At 37.3% G+C, this 18010-nt stretch overlaps 1 protein-coding gene across 1 annotated transcript in view; it reads right to left on the bottom strand.

The window, feature by feature from the left end:
- Positions 1-472: 472 nt before the first annotated feature.
- Positions 473-18010, bottom strand: part of SOHLH2 (spermatogenesis and oogenesis specific basic helix-loop-helix 2) — a 43576-nt gene continuing 26038 nt past the window's right edge. The window contains exons 7-11 of the mRNA XM_032294463.1: positions 7153-7300; positions 6907-6998; positions 6132-6250; positions 2812-3068; positions 473-1315 (exon numbers count right to left, since the gene is read on the bottom strand). Of these exons, the coding sequence (XP_032150354.1) occupies positions 1295-1315; positions 2812-3068; positions 6132-6250; positions 6907-6998; positions 7153-7300 (637 nt within the window). The 3' untranslated portion in view covers positions 473-1294. The remainder of the gene's footprint in view (positions 1316-2811; positions 3069-6131; positions 6251-6906; positions 6999-7152; positions 7301-18010) is intronic.

Raw genomic sequence — 18010 nt, forward strand, 5'->3', positions numbered from 1 at the left:
GGTCAGACTTTTTAGGTCCTCTGCTGAAGAGTTCCCAGTCGCAGGCTTCTCTCATAGCCCACGTGGAGATGTAAAGAAACTCTCGTGCAAAGTAAAAGCCCCAGCAAGAATTAAGACCAGCTGGGAACACAGGCAGTAGTCCCAGTGTCCAAAATACCTTAGCAGGTTCTCTTCCAATGTCAAAGCAATTATTCCTAAAGGAAAGGGGATGAAGAATCAAGCACCTGTTTTTAATAATAAAAATAAAACCTTAGTTGGAAACTTCTTGTTCCTTTATAAAGTATGTCAAACATCTACAGATTCAATCATTTTGGCATCCTCAAAGAAAAGTTGTAAAATTTGACATGAGAATTAGGCTACGCCTACAGTAATTTTTAAGCTTCTCAAAACTCTAGGAAATTAAATTCCCTACATAGTACGACTAAAAGAGAGAACATATATTTATTAAATAAAACAAAAATGGATTACAATGTTCAGGTTGAAAACTAAGTATTTTATTTAATAATAAAACTTATGTATAAGAACATTTCAGTGAAATATAAAACAAACCTTTTTTTCCCCCTTATTTTCAACTGTCCTTTCTAATACCCACAGGGAGGAAGAGATGAAAAACAAAAGACCTGCTAGTCTGTAACTAAAGGTCCTGAAAGAAATATTTACCTATTAGCCATTGTTTCACTCAAGGGATCGTGAAATGCAAAAACACACATCAATTTATTCATTAGTAGTCAAGTGAGGAGGTAAACCCCTCTTTCAGCATCTCTCTGGGTATCTTAGTTTGGATGGTGAGTGAAGAAGGAAACTCTCTAAAATGTCAAATAAGGAAAAGACATCACCTAGAAATGAGTGACAGTAATTCACGGGGATACTAAAAATAAGAGTCAAGTTGCAGTATTTGTACTCAGTGACACAAGGTATCAACACACCTTCCCAATCTTATCACTTTATCGCATCTACACGGATCTTCTTTATAGCATGCTTTTTTTCATAAATTGTGGAATATTTTTTGAGAAGAGAGAGTGTAGGTCACTGAGGTCATTTGTTCTTGTAGCTCTCTGGCTGGCAGGGATCCAAGTGTGTATGAAGATGAGTGACAGCGTGCGACCAGCTTTTCGTTGCTGGTCTTTCTATCTGCGGAAGCTTTGAGTGCATTTATCAGAAGCCAGACCATGCTAACTCTTTTGATATTAGGTCTTTGGGTGGAGCTTTCAAAATCATTCTTTGTTCCACTTTTCCTAGATTGTCAAACTGCGCGCAGTAGGTGGTTGAGAGTGTGAATTTCAAATAAGTGCTTTTAATATGCCCAAAACTGCTGCTGCAAAGAAGGGGGAAAAACCCACATTAATTGAATCCTTGCCCATTCTTACTCATAATGTCATGATTGTATTTTCTATATCCCAAAACAATCTGAAATGATTTTCAAAACTATGTGAAATCCTCAGATGAATAAGATTACAGGTTTTCAAATATGTCTTTGTATTAAAAATAATTATTTTCTCACAACAATTTTCCAACAAAACCCACACAGAGTAAGTATAGGTCAACAATTAAAAAATGATAATATTGTAATCTTTTCTTTCATTTACCCTAGTCTTCCCATTGGATACTAATGATCATTAGCAAAATTACGATATCTGTAGACACTCCATATTTTAACATTTCTTTGCAATTCTCTTTAGAATATTTATCTTGCAAATATCTTTTGGAAGGTCGCTATTATTCCCATTTTATAGATGTCATATGGAGATTATAACAGTATCTACCTTCAAAGGATCACCTCAGGGATTCTCATTAGATCATGTACAGTAAGTACATAGAGTATTTGGCACTATTAGTTATTGAGTGCTCAAAACATGTTAGCTATTGTTAATATGCAAAAGCATTAGCAACTATATTAAAGTTAACAGAAGTCCATTTTAAGTAGGCCAATCTGGTTTGAGTCTTCCTCTAGCACTGGACAGTTCTTCCAAACAATACACGTATGACTGCTTCATATGCTGGTCCATCTGACACGACTGCTCTTGCCTCCTCTCTCCTGATTCCTCACCCCTCTACCTGGCTAATTCTTAGTGGCCAGATATTAGCATGAATGGTATTTCTCCAGGGGCGAGCAGTCGCTAACCTCACCCACGTCTAGCTGGTATGTATAGTGGGGCACTCCTCCTACCCGCTTCAACCATATCGTAATTCCTGCTTCTTTGTCTACATCCCATTAACACCAAAGCGGCATGAGGGCAGGGATTGTGTCTACCTTAGTGTACTACATTCTTAGCACAATGGCAAGCTCAATGTCAGGACATAATGGGTGCTCTGTAAATATCTGCTGTAGGAGGACATCTGGTATCTGAAAACAGCCAGGATGGTGACTGGAAGAGCACTTTCTGATGCAGTGCGAGTGATGCTGACCACCTAAGAAATAAGCAGCGGCTGGCTATGGGGCCAGATGAGGATGAGGGTGGTAAAATGGGATGTTATGCTGCAGAAGCTCTGGGTAGAAGCCGGGGTGGGGGTGTGCAGAGGGGTGGGGAATCACTGCTAGGGGAGATCAGGTTCCACCTAGTCACCGTCAAACTAGCACAGTCCCATCCAGTTTCACTGGTTCTGGATGTTGAGACACCAGCCCTGCAGGACGGGGAGTGAGAGCTTGGGTTGACCACACCTCCTTTTCACCCATCAGGGTGGAGAGACTCAGAATCAAGCTCTTAGGTACCAGCCTTCCAACCAGAGTAGCAACAACAAAATGCAGGTCAGGGGCTTCTGCTGGCTGGAGTGAAAAGGTCCAATCTGATCCAGGGACCCCTGAAAACTTACCAGACATTTGGGATGTGTAGTGCACGTCTGGCCCAACCCAGAAGTGCAGTGCTGAGGGAGAAGCTTTGAGACTGGGGGCACGGCTGAAGGTAAATGAATTGAAATGTTCTGATTTGTTACGGCGGTTTCATCGTAGGAAGGGGTGACTTTAGAATAATATCTGACAGCATGGAAGGAATTCAGAGAGAGCGCTGCATTGGGAATGTGAGTTTTATACTGATCACCAATAGCATTCTCTGAGGTGGAGCTTAACGGACCTTTAATGAGAAAGAAAACAAATATGGGTGAGTATCCACAATTCTGTAATTCGGAACGACCATATTTGGCATAAACTGACTGCTATTTCATTTCCCCACATTATAAATTTGTGCTACCACTACACTCGAATGCTGACGGAAAATCAAAGTGAACTTTCTAATTGCGAAATTTAGTGCAATATACACACTATAAATTAGTGTTCATGTGCCATTCAAAGATTTTAGAGAAGCAGAAGATCCCTGTGTCTTTGATGCATGTGAACGTGCATGTCAATCAAAATTGACTCTCTCTGAAGCAAGTAAAAACGTTGGAAAGAACAACTCCATTCAGCAGACTGTTTTATATCATTATATAGCTATATTCTACATGGTAACTAGAAGAAAAAAAATTAATATATAATATGAACAATGTAAATTCAAATAATACCATGAATATTTATTTTCTACTGGATATTAATAATATTGAAAGTAAAATAATGTAATAATTATGTCTACTTTAAATACAGATGTATCTGAAATGTTTGTGAAAAATTAATTTAAGCAAATGTATACAGAGATTTATAAAAAATAACAGAAAAAGGCAAGCTGATAAGGTCAAAACATGTCTGTGTTACAGAGCAGGCTCGGGACAGAAACCTTGGGACTTTGAGTGGTCATTTAACTTCTCTAGCATTTTTTAATGTGAGTGTTGAAAGTGAAATTTGGAAGACTTAACTGATTGCAGCTTCTCTGATCCTCTTTCCAAAACAATTTGGCAACATGCATTAAGAGCTATACATACATTCATGTTCTCTGTTCTCTAACTCACCCATCACTCTTCCAGGAATCCAGTCCAAGGAAAAGTCTAAAATATAGTAAACCCCATATATGGAAAAATATTTCCTGTCACATGATGTAAAAAATCACTCTCCCCTCAAAGTGGAAATGCTAAATGTAGCGATTGGAAAATGGCTAAGAAAAGTACTCTATGAATCACTTGATAAATGACTAAAACCATTAAAATGATGAGTGATACATAACAACAAATATATGTATAACACAAAGTTAAGCAAAAAAATTCAGGAAACAATATGGGATGTCCAATGATTACTATTACAGAAAAATACACCTGGAAGAAGACTTGAAGAAGATACATTAAAAAATGAACACAGTGATGATCTTAGCTGGGTTAGTAAAGGATCTGAACTGGTTTTCGAATGCAAAAATGTATTTAAATCAAATAAAAAGGGAAGTTTTGACTCCTTAACCTTCAAGGCCTCCTAGGGTTTGAACAAGCCACAGGTCTGTGGTCCTCGCATATCTCTGGCTTCCCAAGATCTGCCTTGTTAGGGGAGGCAGTGCCTTGAAATGCTGGGGCATAGACAGGCCTGAACTCGCTGCCATGAAAGGAGTGTTTCAGAGTTTCTATAAGACATAAATAGTATCGTATGTACAAAAAGTAACATTGACAGGCATATGCCTGTGGCCTGACCTCTATCTGATTTAATCTGGGCTGATTTAATCATTCCATGTCACATTCAGCCACTGTTACTTTAAGTAGATTAACCATGGCTTATGGCGGCTTTTTTTTTTTTCTCTTCTCCTCTAGGTCAGGAGAGAAGTCTAAGTTGACTAAAATAACACCCTGAGGATTCTTTGATGATATGAAGAATCAAGGCTGGGTTCTATCTGGAGGCTCCTTCTCTTTTGACTTTAGACAGCATCCCAAATAACCTTCATTTGTTCCCATGGCTTCCGCCACATCCCATCTATGCAGGGTACTTCTACTATAGCACTTACACAACTAAACCATATTTTGCTTTTGTGACCCTTTCTACCAGTAAGTTGTGAGCTCCATAAGAACAAGAACTGCCCTTCATTCATCTCTGTGTCCCCAACTTTGAAGGCAGGTACATTTAGGCTGAGAACTAGGGATGGACCTGGTGCTAACCAGGGCAGGTGAGGGAGAAAGGGCACTCCTGGCACAGGTGAGGTGCTGAGTGATAGCAGAGCCTGTTGGAGGAAGTCAGAAGTGTCACCTAGGACCCAGAGGCCGAGGAGAGAGGCAGTCCTGTCATCTAGCCTCTAACATTCAGGTCAAGAGGTCCATATCTTCCCGGTTTCTCGATGGAGAGTGAGTTTACCTTCAGGAATACTACAAAGTCACAACCTGCTAGCTGTGTTCTTTTCCTCTATTTTTTTTCCATCCTGTTATTTCAAGTATATGGGCATGTCTAGGCTTATATAACGCATATAACAAAAATGCCTTCACGTAACAAAATGTGGAAGCACTTTGTTATGCAGAGGCATTTTTCTTATATGTGTTACATAAACCTAGACACGCCTATGTACTTGAAATAACAAGATGGAAAAAAACAGAGGAAAACAAAAGGGAAAGCATTTGTTCTACAATGAATATTCATATAATGAAATTTCTTGAGCCCCTACTGTGTGCTGGTCATTGTTCTAAGTACTAGAAATGCGGCAATGAATAAAACTGGCCAAAAAATCCCCTGCCTTCATGGAGGTGACATTCTAATGGGAGAAGATAGGCAACAAACAAAACACACAAGTAAAGAATAGCAGACGGCAAGGAGTGTATTCTAGACAAATACAGCAAGGAAAGCGGATGAGGAGGCCCCTGCGTCATGTTTATGGTGGGGGGAAATGTGCAGTTTTATCCGGGTGGCTGAGAAGAGCTCATTGAGAGGTGACATAGAAGCAAAGGCATGAAGGAGGTAAATAAATTAACATGTTAAATGCTCAGGGCACAGTCAGTCCTGAAATAATATGAATACTTCTCCTCCCCTGAGATTCTATTCATATTATAAACAAAGTCACCAGCGTGCTTATCATTTATCAACAAGATGAGCTTTCTGGTAATTACGGTCAATTTTGAGCCCAGTTTCTGGTATAACACTATTTAAACACCCATCGCCACCTTGTGTACCTGAGGCTGACAACACCAGAAGGACTCAGCTCCCCTGGATTCCCTGGTTATGGTGGTGAATGCACAGGAGCCCAAGGGTTTGTAAGGCAATGCAGGTCCCCCTGTAAGTGGCAGAGATGTTAGGTAAAGCTCACCTCTCACAGCTTCATCCAAACAGCCCTCTGCATCAGGAGTGGAGCTAACATTCCAGCACGTGTTAGACAGGAACTGGAGCCCTCTCCCGGGAGAGTAAGTGCTCGGCACACTATTTTCCCTTGAAAGGACAGAAAAAATTCTTTGCGTATTATTCAGGGAAAACAATATGAACATTGCTAAGTTCAATTGCCCTTTTATCATTCGAGTTCTAAAAACACTGACAAAGCCTCAACTATGGATTATTTACATATGAACAGAATTGCACAGGACCCATGATGATTCCTTAGAATGTGCAAGAATGATATGCTTTTTTCTCCACAGTTTCTCTTTGTTTACATATTCTGATCAATCTACAAAGGGATCATTTGGGAAGCCACATTTTGCCCTAGTAAGCTGCTTTAAGAACCACTAGTTGAAATAGGGCTGGATGGCTCCAGGGCCCGAGACCTCCAGAGGAACACCAGAAGCCATCGCACCCCTGCTGGACCGCCACCATCCCTACACTCTCGAGAGGCAAAGCTCATTTTAAGAACCTCAGAAATAACAAAAGGAGAAGCGAGGGTGAGTCACATGATGAAAAGTCCATGGACCTGAGACTTTTTCCTGTGCTTATCACTGTAACGAAATGATACACATCGGTAATGAGAAAAATTCACTGACCCTTAATAAACCCCTGCACTTTCACAGTGGATGGAATCCGTTTCTACATGTTTAGCATCAACGTGGGAGGAAAATAACTAGCAGACTTCAGATTCACAAGAGCCCTTATCATACCGCTGTGCCATGACGGTGCCTGGGAGAGACAGCTGGATGGGTGTTTGTTGTTTCTTACAAAATCTCTTGTTGCTTTGAAGTGCTTCTGTAATCTGAAATACACAGAAATATATTTAGGTAGATGCTGACATTTTTACATATGTACAAAGACACATACTTTCAATGATAAAAAATTAAAAGAAGTAAAATTGTAGTGTTAAAGCATTGTCTTTAAGGATAAAATTCAAAGCTTTGGGAGTCCAATACCTGGGCCATAACGGCTGGAGGAATTTTCTCCCGGATGTATTTCACATAATCAACTGTTGCCTCAAGAACTGAAGCCGCATCATTCTTTCTCCCCTTTACATACGGCAAGAGAATACGCAGCTGCTCACAGCAATACTTGATTCTTTCTCTGGACAGGGAATTGCAATACATAAAGAATAATTAGTCTCATTTTCTTCCTTGTACCCAAAGACAAACAACACTTCCTCTGGGTATGTTTGTAAAGGAGCCGTCCCCTCCGTATCTAGTCTCCATTTCAGAGAAAGGCTATGTCCCTACAAGCCAGCACCCTCACAGTCCCTGAAATCACAGCTTCCCGGGGTGCCTACGCATATGCCCACTGCACGAAGAACCACTGCCCAAATTCACTGTGTGTGCTGATGGCAGCCCCAGCTCTCCCACTTCAGGCCTGCTGCAGGGTGCAGGATGACCAGTCACCGAGGAAAGCACCCACCCCCTGCTGCCTACAGAAACGTGAAGATCACTCTGCCCTTCGGGCAGAGAATTTACACTATGTAAAAATCCTTTTGCAATTTACACTAGAAGCCTAGAAGGCAAAGAGCAGTCAGGATCTTCATGTCCCTGGGACCTAGAATGCATTTCCAACAAGATCAACTAGCGTCTTGCAACACACGGCTTCATGGCCTGAGCAAAAGGAAAATCAGAAGGCTGCTACCTTTACATGAGGTAGGTATAGACAGAATGAGTACACCAGGATGCAGGTATCAGAAAAGAAACCAACCTGTCTCTCACAGCTCTGAAGGAGAATAGACGGGAAATGTAGATCCAATTGATTTAAGCCCTTAGCGGCTTCATTCAACCATGTGCTCTTTTAACAAACATTTTTAAGCACTTGTTTTGTGCTGAATACTACCTTGACATCTACAGGGTTGAATGGTGGCTCTGTTATTACTAACTGAGACATTAGGCAAGTTACCAAACCTCTGTAAACACCAGAATGGCAGAGAAATTAAATTTTAAAACCTAGTTTGACATATAGCCAATGAATAACTCAAATATTCTCTCTCAGTGGTGTTCTCATTGATCTCCGAGGAGCTTTGGGGGCTCTGCGGCAGTGTCTCAGGAACTAATCTGGGAAGGGAAGGATGGAAGAGCCAACAATTTGACAATGTGTGTGAAGGGCTTTGAAACTTTTCATACCCTTTGACATGGTACTTCCACTTACAAGGATCCACCCTAAGCAGTGAATCTAAAATACAGAGCACAGTGTGTATACATAGAAGCCCATCAGAGCAATATTTTAGTAAAATATGGAAAACAACACACAACATCGGAGGATGCCTTAAGTAAGCTATAGTACCTTAGTTCAGCAGAATGTCACCTGGCAGTGGAAGTGATATGTTATAAAGCTTATTGGGGAAAAGTAGGACACAAAACAGCATATAAAATATAATCCTAGCCACTAAACAAAGTAAAAATGAAGCCCAGGAGAAAAGACTGAAGGCAAAAACATCCAGTACAGGTATTTCCGGATGGCTGGATGATGGATCATTTTTATTCCCTTTATTTTCTATATTTTCCATGTGTTTTTGCTAGGCATATGTCACATTCATAATTTAAGCTATTAAAATATTATTAAATTTTTTCAACATTAGAAAAAGTTTAATCATAGAGAAAATTTGAAAGAATTATATAATGAACACCTATATACTCATCACTTAAGAGTCTACAGTTAACATTTACTGTACAGGTTGAGTATTCCCTCCCCAAAATGCCTGGGGAAGTGTTTAAGATTTCAGATTTTTTTGGATTTTGGAATATTTGCATATACATAATAAGATATCTTGGGGGTGGAACCCAAGTTTAACAGAGAATTCATTTATGTTTTATACCATATGTATATAGCCTAAGGTAATTTTATACAATATTTGTATCTGAAATGAAGTTTGTATACACTGAACCATCAGAAAGAAAAGGTGTCACTATCACATGTCAGTGCTGAAAAAGTTTGATTTTGGAACATTTCAGACTTAAGATTTTCAGATTAGGGATACTCAACCAGTATCTGCTTTATTATACGTGTCATCCCGCTGTTCACATGTCAACATATTTACATATACTAAAGCAAGGTAAATTGTAGACATAAGCACATTACATGCCTAAATGTATCAGTAGCTAGAGCTCAGATTATTTTCAGGTAAACACTACATAAAACAAAATGCACACTAAGTCCCATTCTGTAAGTTTGGACGAATACATAGAACTGTATGTACCTGAAATACATATATAATGAAAATTCTAATTACACATGAAAATCCATTATCACAACCCCAGAAAGTCCCTTATGTTTCTTCCCAGTCAATACTATCCCCTAACCCTGTAAGGCAACTACAATTCTGATATTTTTTTTCCATCCCACATTACTTTTGCCTGTCCTCAACCAGCACATAAATAAAATCGTACAGCGTGTATTATTTTATAAAGCTTCTTTCACTCAGCTTTAAAGTTTCTGGGATTTATCTATGTGGCTAACCATATCGCAGTTGGCTCCTCTTCACTGAGCAACAGTATTCCATAATAGATAAGTAAGCTGTGGCATATTTATATGTTATGGAATGCTGTTGTGGAATACATATAAATATGCCACAGCTTACTTATCTATTATCTTATTGATGGATACTTGGGCTGTTACCAGTTTTGGATTATTAAGAATAAGGCTGCTAGAACATTCTGGATGTCTTTTTGTGAACCCATGGTTTTATTTCTCTTGGGTAATATCTAGGAACAGAAATGATAGGCCATTTTATAAGTTTATAAAAGCTGGCAGAATTTTTATCACACCAAAGTAGTACCATTTTACACTTCCGCCATCAGTGTATCAGACTTCTTGTTCCAAATCATTGATGATATTTAATATTGTCAGTTTTACTGTTAGCATTTTGGCCTTTCTGAGGTATACATAGTAATATCTCATTATGCTTTAATTTGCATTTCCCTGACAGCTAATGATATTGAGCACTTTTTCCTGTGCCTTTTGGGTACTTGTATAGGTTCCTTTGTGAAGTGTCTGTGCAGACATTTTACCTACATTTTAACTGAATTGCAGGTCTTTTTATTTTTTATTTTTAGCAGTTCTTTACACATCTTGAATACCAGGATTTGTCAGGTATCTGTTTGGCAAGTATTTTCTCCCAGTCTGCGGTTTCTGTATTTATTTTCTTAAAACTTTTTGATAGCAAAAGTTTTAAATTTTGATGAATCCAGTTTATTTACACACACACACTCTCTCTAATAGTTATTGATTTCTATGTCCTGTCTAAAGAACATTTGCATATTCTTGGCTCATGAAGACATTCTCCTACTGTCTTGTAGAACTGTATTGTTCAATACAGTAGTCAGTAGACTTGAGTCTATTTAAATTTAATAAATATAAATTAATATTACATATGTTTAAAATTCATTTCCTAAGTTGCAATAGCCACATTTTGAATAGTCAATAACTACATGTTGCTAGTGGCTATTGTATTAGATGATGAAGATATAATTTTTAACACAGCAGAAGATTCTACTGAATACTGTCATCCTAGAAGCTCTATAATTTTAGCTTTACAGTGCAGCTCTGACTATGCTTCATCTTGAATTAATTTTTTTATATGGTGTGAGGTAAGGGGTAAAGGTTGATTTTTTTTCCAGATGGATATCTGGTTGTTCTAGCATCATTTATTAAAAAGACTTTTCTCTCCCAAAATATTTGCTTTGGTGTGTTTGTTGAAAATCAAATGACCATAAATATGTGGATCCAGTGCTAGCCTATTGTGTTCCATTGATCTATTTGTCAATTTTTATGCCAGTTACCTACTGGTGATAGTAGCTTTATAGTAAGTCTTTAAGTCAGATTGTTTAAGTCCTTTTACTTTATTGTATTTTTACAAAATTACTTTGGATATTCTAAGTCCTTCTCATACATCGTAAAATCATCTTCTCAATTTTCATGGAAAAACACTTGCTGGCATTATGATTTGGATTCAAATAAGGTTATGTTTTAATTTGGTGAGAATGGATGTCTTAACAATAGTGAGTCTTTTATACCATAATTATGGTATAAAGCATAATTTAGTTTTTATTTAACTTTTCATAGTAACATTTTGAATGATCAATGTACAGATCAGTTTTTTGCTTTGTTCCTAAGTATCCTAAAGCTATTTTATTCTACTTTAAATGTCGTAATATTTATATTTTCATTGTATAATTATTTGCTGTTAGTATATAAAATACCATTGATTTTTGTACGTTATCTTCTGCAACCACATTACAGAAGATAAGGTTCTTTAGTTCTAGTAGCTGTTTTGTAAATGTCTTAGGACTTTGGCTTTATACCCAGTCATGCCATCTACATATAGTAAGACAGTTTTTCTTCTTCCTTTCTAATCTGGATGTCTAACTCTTTATATTGCCTAACTGCAATGGCCTATTTGTTTATTTGATAATGAACAGAAATGGTAAGAATGGGCACCCTTAGTTTGTTCCTGATCTTTTTAAGGAGGAGTCAACATTTTATCACTAAGTACATGTTAATTATAAGTTTTTTATAGAGGCCTTTTAACAAATTGAGGAAGTTATCTTCCACATCTATTTGCTCAAGGTATTTTTTAAATGATAATGGTAAATTGAACGCTATGAAATACGTTTTCAGAATTTGTTAATCACATGGTTTTTCTCCTTTATTCTGTTAATGTGGTGAATTTCACTGACTGATGTTTGGTTTTGTTTTGTTTTTGAGTCAGAGTCTCACTCTGTCACCCAGGCTGGAGTGCAGTGGTACCATCTCAGTTTACTGCAACCTCTGCCAACTGGGTTCAAGCAACTTTCATGCCTCAGCCTCATGAGTAGTTGAGATTACAAGGTGCACCACCAAACCTAGCTAAATTTTTATATTCTTAGTAGAGACAAGGTTTTGCCATATTGGCCTGGCTGGTCTTGAACTCCTGGCCTCAAGTGATCCATCTGCCTTGGCCTCCCAAAGTGCTGGGATTACAGGTATGAGCCACCGCGCCCAGCCCCACTGGTTGATTTCCGAATGTTGCACCAGCCTTGCTTTTCTAGGATAAACCTGACATGGTCATGATACATTATATCTTTATATATTTCTTGATTTAATTTGCTAAAATTATGTTAAGTATTTTTGCTCCTATGTTCATGAGGTATACTGGTCTGTAATTTCTTTATAAATAATGTCTTTGTCAGGCTTAGGGTTATGTTGTTCCCATGAAAGGGGTTAGGAAGTATTCCCTCCTCCCATTTCTGTAAGAACGTGTTTCAGATTGTTATTACTTTTTTAAAGCCTTGCTGAAATTCATTGGTGAAACCATCTGAGTGTTTTCTCTTTGGTAAAGTTTTGGTAACAAGTTCGATTTTGTAAATATAGAGCTATTTTGATTTTCTGCTTCATTTGGTATCAGTTTTGATAAATTGTGATTTTCAAGAATGTATCCAGTATCTCTAAGTTGTTGAATTTACTAGCCTAAAATTGTTCAAAGTATACTCTTCTGTATTTAAATATTTATAGCAGCTATCGTGATCATCCCTCTTTCACTCATGATTGTGATTATTGTGTCTGTCTCTCTCCCAGCCTCCTCCCCCTTCACCACCCCACTTATTTGGGTTTACTTTGTTTTACTTTCTCTTTCTTCCTAGGATAGAACCATCTATCACTGATTTTTGGACCTTTTGCCTTTTCTAATATAAGCATTTAAAGCCACAATGTTTTCCCTAAACTTTGCTGCAGTTTATTTTAAAAATTTGATATATTGTATTATCTTTTTTTAAAATTTAAGTTCCAGGACACATGTGCAGTACAAGCAGGCTTGTTACATAGCTAAAAGTGTACCATGGTATTTTGCCGATATATTCTCTTCTCAATAGATTCACTTTGAAATATTTTCTAATTTTTCTTGTGATTTTTTTTAAACCCATGGATTACTTAGAAGTTTTTTTTTTTTTAATTTCCATATATTTAAGATTTCCCTTTAAATCTTATTCTTACTGATTTCTAATTTAATTTCATTGTGGTCAGGGAACACATCTTTATTAATTCAACTCTTTCGAATGTATTGAAACTTCTTATATATACCCCTCCCCCCAATATATAGTCTATCTAAGTGACTGTACCATGTGCCATTGAGAAGGAGTCTTTCGCTGCAGTTGTTCCGAGTGTTGCTCTAAAAATATTCATGAGATCAAGGTGGTGAGCGGTGTTCACACTTTCTAGAGCTGACCAATGTTTTGGTGTCTAGTTGTATAAACTGCTGAGAGAGGAGTGTTAAATCTCCAGCAGTTGTTTTAAAATTATTTATTTGTCCATTTAATTCTGTAAATTTTTGATCCAAGTATTTTGAAGCTCTTACCATCCCATGCTATTTGTGATTTTAATATCATTCTGAAAGTTGATGTTTCTATCATTACAAAATGTCCCTCTTTACCTCAGGTAATACTGTTTGTCTTCAAATTTACTTTATTTGATATTAACATAGCCCATCTGATTTTCTTATACTTCATGTTTCCACAATGGATATATTTCTATTAATTTTTTTTTATATTCAAAGCTTCTCTCTTACAGACAGTAGATAGCTGGGTCTTGCTTTTGCATGTTTTGATCTATTCTGAAAACTTCTGCCTATAAGTTGGATATATTTGGATAAAGGTCCACCATGCTGTTTCCCCGTAGTCTCTTTTGTGTTTTTACTCTTCTGTTCCTCCTTCCTGCCCTCTTTTTGGAATATTGTTTAAAAATCCAATTTTAATTTATCTTTTGGCTTCATAGCAATGCATTTTGCCTATCTATTTAGGGTTGCTCTAGGGATTACAATAAATATCGAAGTTTTCATAGTCTGGAGTTACTACTTCATGACATCACATAAAATGTATAACTGCTAAAGTTATGCAAGTGCATTTATCCCACTCATTCTTCATATAATAGTCATATGTACTATAGCTATATTATAAACCCCTAATACATTGCTATAATTTTTGCTAATAACAGTTTTAAGTATTTTAAATAGTTTAAAATGGAAAGTACTTGTTTTTGCTTAGAAATTTGTCATTTCTGGTGCTATGCAGTCCTTCAGGTGATCCCAGCTTTCATTTGGTATTATTTCCCTTCAGCCTGAAGAATTTCCTTCAGCTTTCTTACCCTGAAGGTCCACTGGTGTCAAAATATCTAAGTTGCCTTTTATTTGAAAATGTCTTTATCTTACATAAAGAGAAATAATATCTGATGGAAATATAATTTGCACAAACAAGTGAAGAGTCTAAGACATGCTAAATATGGTGACATACATTAAAGGGTAGTTTTCTAATTTATTCATGTTTTAAAAACCAATAGCATACATTTATTTGACAGGCCTAGAACAGCTGTATACTGCTAAGATTTCTATTAAGAAGCAAGAAAAAAGTGCCCTTGTACTTTCTGTCCCTCTGATTGTGGCAGCCAAGATTGAGCGGGGGAATGCAGGAGCAAAGGATGGTAATAAAGGGAAATTCATGGGGAGAGAATTTTTGCACCTCAGACAAAACCTTGTCTATAGTGAAGAGCCTGTTTTACTGCAAACAAGAATCTGAAATTTGGATTAAAGAGATAAGAGTTAAGATTACAGGGACTGAAAATTACTTATTTTTCCAGTGAAGAGTCAGGTCCATTTCCTCTCCCCTTGAATCTTCAGTGGACTTTGCCTGCTTTAACCAAAAGATATCTGGAGAGCGACTCTATGAAAGTTCTGGGACTAGCATTTCAGAAGATGTAGCTTTGATACTGGTCTCATGGAATCCTAAGGCTTCATGTAAGAGGTCCTTCTAGCTTGCTGCAGAGACCATGTGGAGAAGTGATGAGACCACAGGGAAGAACAGCCCATTGGAGCACAACCTGCATCCATACCCACCAGAGGACCACACTTGTAGATGATGCTGTGCTGGAATCTCCAGACAGGCCAATTGCTGGCTGAACATCATGGAGTGCCATGGTTAACACCACGCAGAGAGTAATCACAGAGCCAAGCCCTGCCCAAACTGGTGACCCACAAAATCATGAGATATGATAAACAGTTTGTTGATTTACACTACAAGTTTTAGAGTAATTTGTTATGCAGTATCAGATAACTGGACAACAGTTTACTGTTTAAAGTAAAACTATTAACAATGCAGGGTTGATAACGGATGTGTCTTGGATGTTTTGTCCCCTCCAAATTTTATGATGAAATGTGATGCCCAATGTTGGAGGTGGAACCTGGTAGGAGGTGTTTGGTGAATCATGGGGTTTAGCTTAGTGCCATCCCCTTGGTGATGAGTGAGTTCTCACTCAGTTCATGCAGATCTGGTGGTTTAAAAGAGTCTGGGGCCTCTCCTTTCTCTCTCTCTTCCTCCTCCTCTCACTATGTGACACACTGGCTCCACTTTGCCTTCTGCCATGATTGTAAGCTTCCTGAGGCCTCACCTGAAACAGAAGTTGCTATGCTTCCTATACAGCCCACAGAATCATGAGTCAATTAAATGTCTTTCTTTATAAATTACTCAGTCTCTGGTATTTCTTTATTGCAACACAAAAATAGACTAACACAATAACATATGCAAAAGTAAAATGTATGACAACAGTAACAAAAAGTGGAAGAAGGTAAATAGAAATATGCTGTTGTATTTTAAGGGCATAATGTCAATTCAAGGTAGATTATGATAAGTTAAGAATGTATATCATAATCCCTAGAGCAACCAATAAAAATTGGTTTTAGCTAAAAAGTCAATAAAACAGATTAAAAGAAATGCTAAAGTACACTTGATAAATCCAAAGGAAGGCAGGTAATGCAAAAAATGGGAAACAAATAGATTAATGAAAACAAACAGATAAATTGTAGGCCTAAAACCACACTTAACAGTAAGTATATTATATGAAAATGAGCTAACCATTCCAAAGGAACAACAGAGACACAGAGACTGTCAGAATGAGTAAATAAAAAATAAAAACAAGATCCAACTACATGCTATTTACAAGGGACACTCTTCAAATATAAAGACATATACAGGTTAGAAAAAACCATGCAAATACTAATCACAAGAAACCTATATTAATATCAAAATAGATTTTTTAAGATAGGGAGTACTAGGATAGATAAATTAGCATTATCATTCCCTCATGATGAGTGGGTCAATTCAGCAAGACAGATATCTAACAACAGAGTCTCAAACTACATGAAGCAAAAACTCTCAGAAAGAAAGGGAAAAAGAGTTGTCACTGAAAAATTTAACCCTCAAAAAAATAGTAACGGTACAGATTATTTGAAAAACACTATCAAGTAGTTCTACCTCATTAATATTTATAGAACACTACACCCCCCAAACAGAAGAATACAGTCTTTTCAAATGCATATGGAACATCATTCATCAAGGGAGACCACACTTTGGGCCATAAAACAAGTTTCAGAAAATATCAAAGGACAGAAACCTTACAAAGTATGTTTTCAGATGACAACAGAATTAAATTATAAATCAATACCTAGAAAGTCTCCAAACATTCAAGTTATACACTTCTAAACAGTTACTAATGAAAACAAAACAAAAAAAAAACACATGATTTTTTTTGAAAATCATGAGATATGAGAAAATATTTTGAACTGAATGATAATGGAAATATGTCAAAGTTGATGAGATGCAGCTAAAGCAATGCTTACAGAAAAACTTTTATAAAGGAAAAGTTTTCGTGTTAAGTGCTTATTTTAGAAAAGAAGAAAAGGTTAAAATCAATGATCTAGGTTTCTACCTACAAAACTTTCTAAAAATATACTTTAAGTTCTGGGATACATGTGCGGAATGTTCAGGTTTGTTACATAGGTATACATGTGCCATGGTGGTCTGCTGCACCCATCAACCCATCACCTAGGTTTTAAGCCCGGCATGCATTAAGTATTCGTCCTAATGCTCTCCCTCCTCTTTCCCTCCACCCCCCTGCCACAGGCCCTGGTGTGTGATATTCCCCTCCTTGTGTCCATGTGTTCTCACTGTTCAACTCCTACTTATGAGTGAGAACATGTGGTGTTTTGTTTTCTGTTCCTGTGTTAGTTTGCTAAGAATGATGATTGCCAGTTTCATCCAAGTCCCTGCAAAAGGCATGAACGCATTCTTTTTATGGTGTATATGTGCCATATTTTCAAAGGCGTTTCTTTAAAAAAGCAAAGTATAGAGGCTGGGAATGATGGCTCATGCCAGTAATCCCAAAACTCTGGGAGGCCGAGATGGGCAGATCACTTGAGCTCAGGAGTTTGAGACCAGCCAGAGCAACATGGTGAAACCCCATCTCTACTAAAAATATAAAAATTAGCTGGATGTGGTGCCCGGCGCCTATAATTTCAGCTACTCAGGAGGCTGAGTAAGGAGACTCACTTGAACCTGGCAGGCAGAGGTTGCAGTGAGCTGAGACTGTACCACTGCACTCCAGCCTGGATGACAGAGCAAGATTCTGTCTCAATCAATCAATCAATAAAAGCAAAGTATAGAAAGACAAAGAGCAGAAATCAATGAAATAAAATAAATGGGCTAATATAGAAAATCAATGAATCAAAATCTGGTTCACTGAAAAAAAATCAATAAAACTGAGAAACCTTTTGCTAGGCTGATGAAGAAGCAAGGTAGAAAACACAATTTATCAATACCAGGAATGAAAAAGCCATCATCACAGACCTATAGATGTTAAAATGATAATAAGATCATGTTGTCAAATAAATGTGACACTTAGATTAAATGGACAAATTTCTTGAAAAACATAAATTAACTGAGATAGGAAAAAATAGGCCGTTTAGTCCTATAATCATTAAAGAAATTGAATTTGTAATTAAAACTT

Source organism: Sapajus apella, unplaced genomic scaffold (assembly GCF_009761245.1).
Source record: "Sapajus apella isolate SASKATOON/1434 unplaced genomic scaffold, GSC_monkey_1.0 scaffold32, whole genome shotgun sequence".
Lineage (NCBI taxonomy): Eukaryota > Metazoa > Chordata > Mammalia > Primates > Cebidae > Sapajus > Sapajus apella.